The sequence below is a fragment of the Galeopterus variegatus genome, unplaced genomic scaffold (assembly GCF_000696425.1).
Source record: "Galeopterus variegatus unplaced genomic scaffold, G_variegatus-3.0.2 Scaffold5830, whole genome shotgun sequence".
NCBI classification, from domain to species: domain Eukaryota; kingdom Metazoa; phylum Chordata; class Mammalia; order Dermoptera; family Cynocephalidae; genus Galeopterus; species Galeopterus variegatus.
Window position 1 is genome coordinate 62508 of NW_007731941.1, and position 12308 is coordinate 74815.

A 12308-nucleotide genomic window follows, 5' to 3' on the forward strand; every position below is an offset into this window, starting at 1 on the left:
CCCGCACAGGTGAGCCCAGAGAGCCTCAGGCAGTGCAAACAGTGTCAAAGACAAAGATTTCCATCAGAGAGGGAAACAGGAAGCTCCCAGCAGGCGAAGGGAAGCTCAGAATGTGCTGGAGGAAGACAGACTTGCTAGTTTGCTTTTCCTAAACGATGACCCCCAAGCCAAAGTCCCCCTCCCCAAGTCTGAATCCCAGTCTGTGCTGCCACGCACACCCCTGTGGGCTGCCCTCTTCCCCCACCCTCCCCACACTGGCCTACCCATGGCCCCAGACACCCATCACTGGCCACTTTCAAATCTGTCCTTCCAAAACGAGCCCAATCCAAACTCCTGGACCTGCTCACACAGGTGCACCCTCATTCCCACTGACCCCGCCTCTTGTCCTGTGTCCCTTCTTGGTGGTGGCATCACCAGCCAACCTGAAGCCCTCCACATCAGCCCCACTGCTGCATTCCCTGCTGGGCAGTGCCTCCCACTGCCACAACAGCCTCACCCACCCCCAGCCCCCTGTCCCAACCATCCTAAGGAGCAGAGATGCCGGTGCGTCCACTGGGACTGAGAACCTCAGGGCTACCCCCCCACAGCTGAGGAGGTGCCTGGGCCACTATGTCTCATGCTCCAGCTGCAACTTGGGCCGTGGCTCCTTCAGAGACCGGCTCACCCAGGACCCTCACAGCCGTAAAGCAGAGAAGGGACGACCTGGTGAGGACGAGCATGACAGACAAGGCCATTTGGGAGGTCAGCCCATGGGCGTGGGATGTGACAGAGGAGCTGAGGCGTCCAGCAGGGGGTGGACCTCTCCCTCATTCCTGTTCATGTCCTGGCACTGCGCGGGCCTGACAGATTGTGCTGTGTGACTCAGCCAGGGCCAAGCCCAGCTGGGGATGTCCTGGTGGGAGCTAGGGGCCCAGCAGGCAGCATGGCAGCCCTCCCTGGGAGCACTGCACGGCTTCCTCCCGATGACTGTGAGGCCTTAAACAAGGCATTTCCACCACGAAAGTGCTCCATCCTCCAGGAGCAGATTTCCACTGCTGGAGAAGGGAGTAAATTAAGGTACAGAAAAGGGGTGGGTGGATGAGCCCTGCGGCACTAGACTGCAGGTGAAGGTACGAGCATGCATGCGGGGATGTTTACTTATAGATACAGAAGAGTGTGCGCAAGGTCCAGAGATACACGTGTCTCCTAAGCCTGCCTGCTGAGGGTGCCGGGAGACAACAGCTCCCCAGTCCCCATGAGCACGCCCGGCTCCCGAATCTTGGTTTCTAAATATCATTCTCCACTATAAGGAACCGGGGCTCCTTGAAGAGGCTGGTGCCAGTGCCAGGAAAGCGCAGGATGAGCCTGCAGCATCGTGTGTCAAAAAGAAAGTGCTCAAAGGGTAACAGAAGCATGACCAAAGGACACAGGAACCAGCTTGAGCGGGCTCCCAACGGTCAAAGCGGGACAACTGGAGATTTGAAATAAATAACGATAGCAATGGATCGTAACCTGCTGAATAAAATAGGAACCTGAAAGTCCACACTGATGCAAACAAATAACAAACAAACGGGGGAGAAGGGAACACTCTGACCCCACAGTGGAGCAGCTAACAACCGTGAACAGAACGAGAGTGATGGACTCAGAAGGTCACTTGTGGACACTCCAGCTGGGGGTGCAAATGTGTCCAGGTACAGATACACAGTCCCATTCCAGTGACGCCTGGAGGGCCATCAACTAAACCACTTTGCACAACTGTTTGTCCTGCGGGGGATTCGAGCTGCCTGCTGGAGGCCAGGCAGAGACAGAGGGGGACCCCTGGCGGGGGAGAGCAGTGGGAGAGCAGCCCCACAAGCATGGTATGGGTGACCAGATGCCTCTGCTGAAACCCAGATTCCAGAGGCTGGGGGCCCCTCTTTGGCTGGGGAACCATGTGCTTTAAAGCAAATTGTACACAGGACCTTGTCTCTCCTAAGTGTTGGGGGCCAGGTGGTGGGACTTGATGCTAGTACACAGGAAGGACAGCCGAGTTCAGTGGTTACTGATCAAAGCGCTTATTCAGGGAAACTCATGTCTGGGTAATTCTACAACCAAGCTACCCTCAGAGGTCATGGGTCATGGGGTCCTTTCTCAGCGGCCACCTCAGAGGCAACCACTGCTAGAATTACAGAATTAGGTTTGTATTGCCTTATATCATACAGAACTGGTCAAATGTCCCAGCCCTGTCTGAGTCCTGGCAGAGCCCTCACAGGCAGCACAACTGCCGTGGGAAACGGGGAGGCCAGGGAACTGTTCCCCTGGGAAGGAGCCTAAAGAGACATGAAAGCTAAACATGAGGGGTGAACCCTACCAGGGTCCTGGATGGGGACAGACAGGCAGTTACAGAGTGTCCTAGGATGATAGGACCCGTCTGTTTCACACAACACCATGGTTCAATGCTGCATCTCGAGGGCGAGACGGGCAATGAGGTTATGCAGGAGGAGGTCCTCATTCTTGGACAAGTGTCACGAGGCCTGCAAGTAACTCTCACGTGGTTCAGGAAAAAAATACATATATTCAACACGGGCATCTCTGCAGAGAAGGACAGAGCAGAATGCTACCAGGGTGGGTCTAGGAGAAGAATGTAGGAATTGTCATTACACCTACCCCTTCATTTTGTAGGAATAAAAATAAAATAAGGGAGGGAGGGGTCAGGGATGTGGGGTCTCACAGGGGAAATTCCAGCCATTTTAGTGGCACAGCTGAGACTGGCACCTGCGACAGCCACATCCCAGCCCATGCTCCTGCCGCTGCCCCGGGGGATGTTCTGTCAGAGACGGAATCGTGGTCAGGCAGAGCAAGGCCCTCCCTGAGGAAGAATCTGGAGCCTTAGGTTCTGCAATGCTCTGGAGTGCTCCCAGGGAAGAAATCCCCCGTCCCAAGTGGCCTCCAGCCACTCTTGGCTGCAGAAGCCACGGGAGGAGGCAGCGGGCCCGCCCCCCACCACACCGCCCTGTACCTACCTAGCTCCTCGCGTGTGAACGGCAGGAAGGTCGTGTCCTCGTTCAGGTTCTTGTTGAAGTCGATGCACAGGAGGCTCAGCTTCTTCTTGATGCTCTTGATTTTCTGGAGGGAAAGATGACAGTGGCGGGAGGGGGGACTCGCAGAGGCAGAGGCGGCACGAGAGCGGCGGGAAGGCTCGCATTCCCGGAAAGGTCCTACCGGGGGCTCAGGGTTGTCCTGCCATGACCCAGGCAGGGAGAGGGACAACTGCAGCGGCAAGAGTGAGGAAGGACAGGTACAAAGAAAAGCTCACGACTGACACAGGAAGTCGCAGAAGCGCGTGGCACTAAGCTGAGCACAGGCTTCTGCTGCTGAGCCGGGCAATCCCGGGAGACCTCGGGTTGTGTCCTTGCCTGTCAGGAATGACGCTCAGAGTCTACAGCCTGAGCTTCAGAATGTTTCACAGCGATAAATTTTCCTCCTTTATCTAGTAAATCTGGTTTTTAGAAACAGCTTTGCACGGGAGAGTGCGGTGCTGATAGCACCAGGGCCCCGGGTTCGGATCCCATATAGGGATGGCCGGTTCGCTCACTGGGTGAGCGTGGTGCTGACAACACCAAGTCAAAGGTTGAGATCCCCTTTCCGGTCATCTTTAAAAAAAAAAAAAAAAAAGAAACAGCTCTGCACAAACCAATGCCGGTAACCCTCACCATGACCCAGGGCAGGAAAGAAGGGTGGGGCGGGGTGCCTCAGTCCCCCACCAGGTCGTGGCGCAGTGGGGGCTGATCCCAGGCCGTCAGGTGTCAGCCATGCTCCGCACCCCGGGCTGCGGCACCCACGAGGACTCCCTCGGAAGGCAGCCACGCAGGGCGCTGTGCACTGAGCCTCCTGCCCGAGCAGCAGTGGGAAGAGTCTGGGGCAGGCGGGGCCGAGGCTGAGGGTCCACTGGCTGGACCCTCTGTCTTGACTGGGGAGGGGCAGGCAGCACGGCCAGCGCAGGACTCACGGCTCATGCAAGGCAGAGACAAGTACCAGCAGAGGGACGCCCAGAAGGAGACGACTGCAGCTGCCCCCAGCTCCGCCCCACACCGGTCAGGGTCCAGGCAAGAGGCAGGGAGCCGCACCGGCAGGAAATGTCGGGCTGGCTAGGGGGTGGCTGCCCACCGTCTGTGAGATAGAAGCCCCCCAGCAAGGCCTTCTGGGGGGCGCAGATGGCCGTGAGGACACAGGACTGAGGGCTGTTGGGCACAGAGGACAGAAAAGGGAATGGGAGCGCACAGGGCACTGTCACTTACTAATCACAGGACATGAGCAGGTGGCTACCCTCCCCCAGCCCCAGTTCTTGGCCAGTGAACAGGAGGTGCCACCGCATCCAAGTCATCAGAGGTGCCTGATTCCCCCACCCTCTGCCTTCTTTTGAGCCAAGGTAGCCCCATGCTCTCAGGAAGCACTGTCTGACTCCCCCAGAGAATGGAGGGTGAGAGGGTACAGAGAGAGAGCTGTTTCGGGGACACCTGTCTTCCCAGAGTTCAGATCCTTGGGCAGTGGAAAGAAAGTCATCAGGCCAGGGCGCGGGAAGCCAGGGAGCCCCACCCACACCGACCACGAATCGAGCCCTCACCTCTTGAGTTTCTTTGGGGAGGTGCAGCCCGTTCCTCCGGCCCAGCTTGATGAGCCGCTCCAGGTACCGCGCTGCCTCTGGCCTCAGCGAGTCCTTCTGCACCTTGTCCTAGAATAAGCAAACTGAGACACTGTATGGAAAGTCGGGGTGGCACCACACACTGCGCAGGACACGGAGGAGCTGGATCGCTCACGCGTCACAGGCAGGAACGTAAAACAGTGCACATCTCCGGAGAGTGGCTGGGCAGTTTCTCAAACACCTGATTGTACGTGTAACTCGACATCGGCACCCGGGGCACGTACACCAGAGGAACCATGACCCATGTCTGCACAAATCCTGTGCACAGGCAACTGTTCTGTTTGGACAGCCCCAAACCAAAATCGGACCAGAGTTCCTTCGACAGGGTGATGGTTAAACAGGAACGAGACCACTGACTATATCAAGGCCAGTATCCTGGTTGTGAGATTATGCTGAAGTTTTGCAAAATGTCATCACCGGGGACCCGGGGCAATGTGTGCCAGGGCACTCCTGGCGTTATTTCATACAACTGTATGTGGAGCTGCAACCGCCTCAATAAAAATGTCATTGAAGAAAAAACAAACTGGGCTGGCTGGTGAACTCACTCGGTTAGTGCAGGTGCTGCTAACACTAAGGTCAAGGGTTTGGATCCCCAAACTGGCCAGCCACCAAAAAAAAAAAAAAAAGAAAAGAAAGGAAAAAGAAAAAACAAACTGCTTTCACAGGCCATCCCCCACCTGGCTACCCTTTCCTGATGCGGTGGGAGCGGTAGGAGACGTCTCTGCAAGGCCCGGGCCCTGCCTAACAGGACGAACAGCAAGAGCCAAAGACCTTGGGCTGCTTCTCCTGACCACATGGGTCAACATCGAAGCCCCCAGCTGCTGCCAAGATGCCTCTGGGGGAGGCAGAAACCCCCTGCACACATGCAGGGGCTCTCACTTCAGGTAGGAATGGGATGCCACCTCTGAGTAATAGCAGGGGAGGCCGGAAACGCGGTGAAGCAGTGCGTGGGTGAGGCAGGGAGAGCCCCAGGGGCTTTATACTTGGTGGCTGATGTTCTCCATTTGTCTTTGTCACTTTCTATGGTTTTTTAAAAAAACTGTGAAACATACCATGTGAAATTCGCCATTTTAACCGTGTTTAAGTGCGCGGTTCAGTGGAGTCAAGCACATTGATGCGAGCGTGCGACCATCGCCACCATCTGTCCCTGGGACTCTTCAGCTTTATGCTTTTTAAAATCTAGACAGCAGAAGTCACCAGTTCTGAAGCGGCTTCAACGCACTGGTGCCCAGTCAGAGGTTCTTGCATCCCACCCTATCATCTACCTCCAGTTTGCCCGGCGTTGTGTCACGACAGCTGTGTCCCCACCAGCCACTGGCCGCTGTATTCCTCACCGTGCTCTCACCTGGAGCCAGACGATCCTCTGGTACACGTCCTGCCTCATGCTCATTTCCACATCGAACTCTGAGAGCTTCTTGTCTGCCTCTGTGCTGGCTGTCCGGATGTCCTTGTGTGGAGAAACGTGCTGGGGGAAGTCAAGGATATTCCTCTGAACTGAAACAGGCGGAGCACAGAGGCAGGTGTGAGAGCACGTCCTGGTGGGAGCTGGCAGGCACCCCCCTCACCCCCACCCAAGCACATCTGTTCCCTTTCAGTGAACATCATCCATGCCAGGCCCTGGGCTGGGTGCTGGGAAAGAGAGGAAGAGCTGCCACCCCTGTTTTTGGGGATCTCACAGTCCGAAGGGAAACACAGATTCAACTCATGATACTCCAAGCCAGGAAGGGCCACGAAGAGCTAGGCGTAACAACAGAGAGGCAAACGGACTCAGCTCTAGAAAGCACCATGGGTGGTGATGGTTATATTTCAAATGCATAAACCATTTTATCATTTCCAGAGCATATTCGCTCCTTCTGTTAAACAGAGGAAGAGGGGGTGGCTATGAAAGCATAAGTCTTAAAATAGTTACCCTATGACACAGCAGTTCCACTCGTGGGCATCTAGCCAAGAGAAATGAAAACACACATCCACACAGAAACTTGTATGCCAATGTCCACAGCAGCCAGAGGTGGAAGTGACCCAAGTATTCATCAACAGATGAACGGATAAGTGCAACGTGGTCCATCCACACACCGGAACATCACTGGGCCACGAACAGGAACGAGGCTCTGACACACGCTGCCACGTGGACGGACCGTGAACACATCCCACTCAGTGACAGACGCCAGACACAAAAGGCCATACAGTGTGTGATTCCATTTACATGAAACGTCCAGAACAGGCCAGTCCACAGAGACAGAGAGTGGATTCGTGGGTACCAGGGCTGGGGGAGGGGATGGGGAGTGACCACTAAGGGGTATAGAGTTTCTCTTTGAGGGATGACAGTGCTCTAAAATTAAAGAGTGCTAGGGGCCGGCCTGTGGCTCACTTGGGAGAGTGTGGTGCTCATAGCACCAAGGCGGCGGGTTCGGATCCCTGTATGGGGATGGCCGGTTGGCTCAATGGGTGAGCGTGGTGCTGACAACACCAAGCTAGGAGTTAGGATCCCCTTGCTGGTCATCTTTAAAAAAAATTAAAAAATAATAAAAAAAATAAAATTAAAGAGTGGTGACAGTCGGACAACTGTGCAAATATACTAAAAACCACTGAAATATACACTTCATTGTTCTTCTCCCAGAACTCACAGTCTACAAAATGTATGCTTTAAATGGGTGAATTATATGTATGCAAATTATATTTCAGTAGAGTGGTTAAAACAAAACAAAACAAAATGCATATCTCTTGCATTGGGAAGAACTGAGCTCAAATCGTGGTTGGGTCACTACCACGATTCTGGGCCAATGAAAATATCCCCAGGTCTTGATGTGTCTGGCTGTACACCAGAGACCTCTGCCAGGGCCATTCAGTCAAGTCGTACTAAACAGAGGCGGGTTAGGGTGCTGGTGCTGAAGACAGAACAGAAGACAGGCCCTGTGGTTTTGGAATTTACAGGCTAACTTTGAAACAAGCAGCTGTAAATGGAAGGAGTGTGCAGACACAGCCGCTCAGAGCATGGGGAGAGGAGGGACAGAAGGGCGCCCAGAGGAAATGGGCCTAATCTGTGATCAGAGAAAGCGTAACATTTAGCAGAGTGCAGGGTGAGGAGAATTCCGTGCTGGTCAGGGAGTCCCTGAGATGGGGGAGCACGCCAAGCTCGAGTGGGCACAGGAGGCCACGGGGCCAGGTGCAGACAGTGCAGGGCACCGCAGCCCATGCCCAGGACTCTGGTCTTCTTCCTGAGGGCAGCAGAAAGGCACAGAGGGATTACAAGAGAGGGATATCATGGCTGGTTTTCATTTTCTTTAAAACTGCTCTGATGACTGTGTGGAGAAGGAAATAAAAGGCTGCAGAAGTAGAAAAGTTGGCAGGTCGGGGAGACTGAATGACGTCTGGTACAGTGATGCTTGATTTGAGGGAATTAGCATCACTGGAGCCTGGTGAGACTCCTGCGAGAGACATGGGAGGGAAGGAGCCACTGCTTGACAGAAGAGGGGAAACTGAGCCTGGGCTGGGTGATAACCCACCTGCCAGAAGCCAGAGTGGCAGGAAGCAGAGCCAGGACTCAAAGCCAGGTCTGTGGGGTGGCGGGCCGGTTCCTGAGCTGCAGCCCTCACCTCCTGGCCCACTCATCAACAACAGCAAACCTCTATAGCCTGAATGGTGCAGGCCAGGGGTCAGCCAACATGCCACAGTGACGTGTCAGGGACATGTTAAGATCCCTCAGCTTGAATTCAAGGATTCTCAGTGATTCCCAGAAAAAAAGCCTCTGCTAGACATTTGAGGAGCACGGGGTTTCCGTGCCTGGAGTTCTCTCTGTGAGACTTCTCTTGGTGTTTCAGATGGATATGTACACTGTCAACCTCTACAAAGGGGGCTCTGGGATTAGTTTCACCACCTATTTGACCAGGCACCTCAGTCCTCAGCAGAAGGACCCCGAGGAGAAAGAAGAGAAGGCTTTGGCTAGTGGTGATGGGGACGCCTGAGGGCACAAGGTTACCCATAGCACAGGTGGAAGCTGAGGAGACAGGGGAAAGGGATGGCAAGAGGGCCGGGTTCAGCAGTTCAGAGAGAAAATAAATATCCTCCATGACAAGAAAAGAGGCTGGAAGGGACACTGGTTTCAAGGCCGTCACCTGAGCTGGCCTTGGAGAGGTGTGCTGTTGAAATACATGTTCCCCTTTCAGGCTCTCACGTGATACAACCACCGAGGACTTTGAAAGGACGAGGTGGCGAAGTGGAGCAGGGCATGGGTGGGGACGAGCCGCTCCTGGGTGCCTCCCAGTGACCAGCACCTGCCAGGTGCTTACACCTACCATCGTGTTTACCCGTCACACCCACTCTAGGGAGGCAGTGGCACTACCCAGGGTCAGGGTCAAGGAGCTGGACAATTAGCATTGGGCTGTGAACTGGCTCCACAATACCAGCGATCCTGACCTGGACGTACCTGTGTATGACACCTCCACATCAGCCAGCGCCTTGAGCGTGCTGTCATAGGACACGTCCTCCAACTCCTGGGCGCCCACCTGGTCGTACACGTGCTTGGTTTGCTCGATGAGCTCCTTGGTGAGCTCCTCTATCTGCTGGGCGTTCAGGTCCCATCGCAGGTGGTTTACGACTGAGCACGGAGACACTGCATCCAGTACATCGCCTGCGCAGGCTGGACAGAGAGTGGACAAAACCCAGTGCTCATCAGGTCTGCTGTAAGCCCAGGGTTAGGGTCAGAGTTACTGTGGGCTAGAGGGAAAGGAGAGGATCAACTTCCTCCCCACCCAGGTGAGCAAGGCCCAGGGGCTTACTGGGAACACACAGACTGATTGACCCTGTAGCCCCCTAAACTCCTTCCCAGATATGCCAGGCAATGTCTGGAGACATTCTGATTGTCCTGGTAGGGGGTAATCCTGGCATGGAGTGGGTGGATGCTGCTCAGCACCTGCAGTGCCCGGGACAGCCCACCTTCTCCAGCCCCACCACAGACAAGGTAAAAAACCCTGTTAAAAAACCCTGTCCTGGGCCGGCCCGGTGGCGCACTGCTACAGTGCGCCGCTTGTGAGCGTGGCGGCGCTTCTGCCGAGGGTTCGGATCCCACATACAGACCGGCCGCTCGGTGGCTGAGCGAGGTGCGGGCGCGACACCAAGGGTTGCGATCCCGTTGCTGGTCCCGGTCCGGTCCGGGCGCGACACCGAGGGTTGCGATCCGTTGTCGGTCACGGAAAAAGACAAAAAGGAAAAAAAAAAAAAAAAAAAAAAAAACCCTGTCCTAGAGATACCAAGTGCAGGTCCCAGCCAGCAGCACCCTGCAAAGAAGCCTGGGTGTTCACAAAAAGGGGGAGTCTCGGACCACCGCAGCACTGCTCAACTCCTGCCACAGCACAGGGAAAACGGAAGCGCGCTGGTGTTTCCTGGAGAAGCCCCTCTCTTGCTTACTCTGCACTCCACACCCAGCTGGGAGAACACACAGGCCCCCGCTAACTCAGCAAGCAGTCCAGGATGGGACGCGGCCATCCCACAGGGGCAGATGCTATGGGAGTGTCATTACCTCGGCCACGCACTCTAGGGTCTCTGTGAGAAATGGTTGTGTAAATGGAGCCCTGAAGATGGGGGTGGGGGGTGTATAGGGCCATGTATTTTAGGCTTCCCAGGCCACATACAGTTTCTCTCCCATTCAAAAATCATTTTTAGCTCGTGGGCTGTACAAACATAGGCAGGCCATAGTGTGCTAAACCCTGGTGCAGACTGACAAAGGGTTTGAAATCTAATCCTGAGTGCAAGGTGGAACCCTGGAAGGCGGACAGGATGGGGACCTGACAACCAGACGGGCATTTTTACGAAGGCGGGGGCAAGTACAATGCGCTGATTCGAGTGCAGAAGCTAAAGTCAGACTAACTGGGTTTGAGTCTCACCTCTGCCACGTGCTAGCTGTGGGATCCTGGCAAGAGACTTTACCTCCCCAAATCTCAGGATTCCCATCTGTAAATATGGGGACTACATATAGGACGCAGAGTGCAGAACTGCCTGAGAATCCAACGAGGGAATGAAAGCAAAACATGTTACATCCTGAATACCCGAGAAAGTTTTCCAGATACAGCTATTATCACAGACCACAATCTGTTGTCCAAAAACTCTTACAGTCAGGGATCTTTCAATAATCAGGATTTTCCCCTATTCGAGAAGGGTAACATGGTACAAATGCCATAAATTATATCATCTAGGGAGGTCAGGGTAGCATCCTGTAATCAAATTACTCTTTCTGCAGTGAAATGAGGGAATAAACCAGGGCCTCCCCCTTGGCACTGTGGACACTGGGGCCAGATCGTTCGCTGTGGCGGGGCTTTCCTGGGCACTGCAAGTGCTGAGCAGCGTCCCTGGCCCCCACCAACTCCACGCAAGGAGCACCCCCAGTCATGACAACCACGAACGTCCCCAAGCACTGCTCAATGTTCCCTGAAGTGGCACAATCACCCTGGCAGAGAACCACTGGTAAAATGAGAGAAAGAAAGGAAGTAAAAGAAAGGCTCTAAGTTAGTCAGCACAGGTGGCAAAGAAGGATTTCAGGAGCTCTGATAAAATGGAGATCAAGGTGAGCTGGCACTGTCTGAAAATCCTGCAGGAAGAGCTAGGATTTGAAAAACTTGTGGACATGCATCCATTCTGTAAATATTTACTGAATGCCGCTCCTGTGCCAGGTCTCTGAGCTAATAATCCAGCAGCAAACAAGGTAGACAACAGTCCTGCCTTCCCGAAGCCTGAATAGCCCTAATTATCATTATTACCATTATTATAATTACTATCCTCATCGCAATGGAATGAAGAAAAGAGCTGGAGGAGGACAGGTGGACAAGAGAAAATCCAAGTAAACTACCAGAGAGGTGCCACACGACAACCTGAGCGACCTTCTAAAATACAGTACACAGGTCACACCGCTTTTGCCCTTAAAATAACAAGGTCCCCTGACTGTGTTGTAGCCAAAGTGACTTTTTGCTCTCCAAACACGTTACTCCTGTTCCTGTCTCCCTGCCTTTGCCCTCGCGGTTCCCTCCACCTGGGACGCTCCTCCCCAGGTGTTGGCAAGTCTCGGCTCAAATGCCACCTCCTCGGGGAGGCCCTCCAGGACCACCCTCTCCAAACAAGTCTCCCTGAGATTGCCCCGTTCGTGCCTTGCTCCACGGCACCGATCCCTATCGAAAATCCTCGCTTGCTTATTTACCTGTTGAACGTCTGCCTCTGGCTCTAGAACACCGGGAGGACGAGGGCGGGGGGCTCGGGTTCTTAAATCACTGTCTCCCCAGAGTCCCCCCCAGCCGACCCGTCCCGTAGAGGAAGCGCCATCAAGTTTGCAGAATGAATGAAGCCCTGGAAAAGCTGGTTCATCCATTCGACAAGCGAGGCGGCGGGGTCGCCCACGTGGCCACTCCCAGTCCCCGCCGGGGGTCCCTCGAAGGTCCCTCGGCTCCGGTCCTAGGCCCAAGTCGTGACCCCAGGGGGCGCGAGGGTGCAGGGGACGCCCGGGTCTGCAGAGCGGGGCCGCAGCGAGGGCCGGCCGGTACCTGCGGGGGGCTTCATGGTGGGTGGCCCTGCGCCGGCGGCCCCCTCCGTCCACCTGGTCCGCGTCCAGCCGCCTCGGCCGTCGCAGTCACCCGGCTCCTGTCAGCCGCCACCGCCGCCCGTAGAC

General features: G+C 55.0%; 1 protein-coding gene across 1 annotated transcript in view; it reads right to left on the reverse strand.

Annotated features, from left to right (window-relative positions):
• Window positions 1-12308, reverse strand: part of THOP1 (thimet oligopeptidase 1) — a 34135-nt gene that overhangs the window by 8307 nt on the left and 13520 nt on the right. Inside the window, exons 3-6 of the mRNA XM_008590068.1 lie at window positions 9084-9296; window positions 6006-6154; window positions 4583-4690; window positions 2982-3084 (exon numbers count right to left, since the gene is read on the reverse strand). Of these exons, the coding sequence (XP_008588290.1) occupies window positions 2982-3084; window positions 4583-4690; window positions 6006-6154; window positions 9084-9296 (573 nt within the window). The remainder of the gene's footprint in view (window positions 1-2981; window positions 3085-4582; window positions 4691-6005; window positions 6155-9083; window positions 9297-12308) is intronic.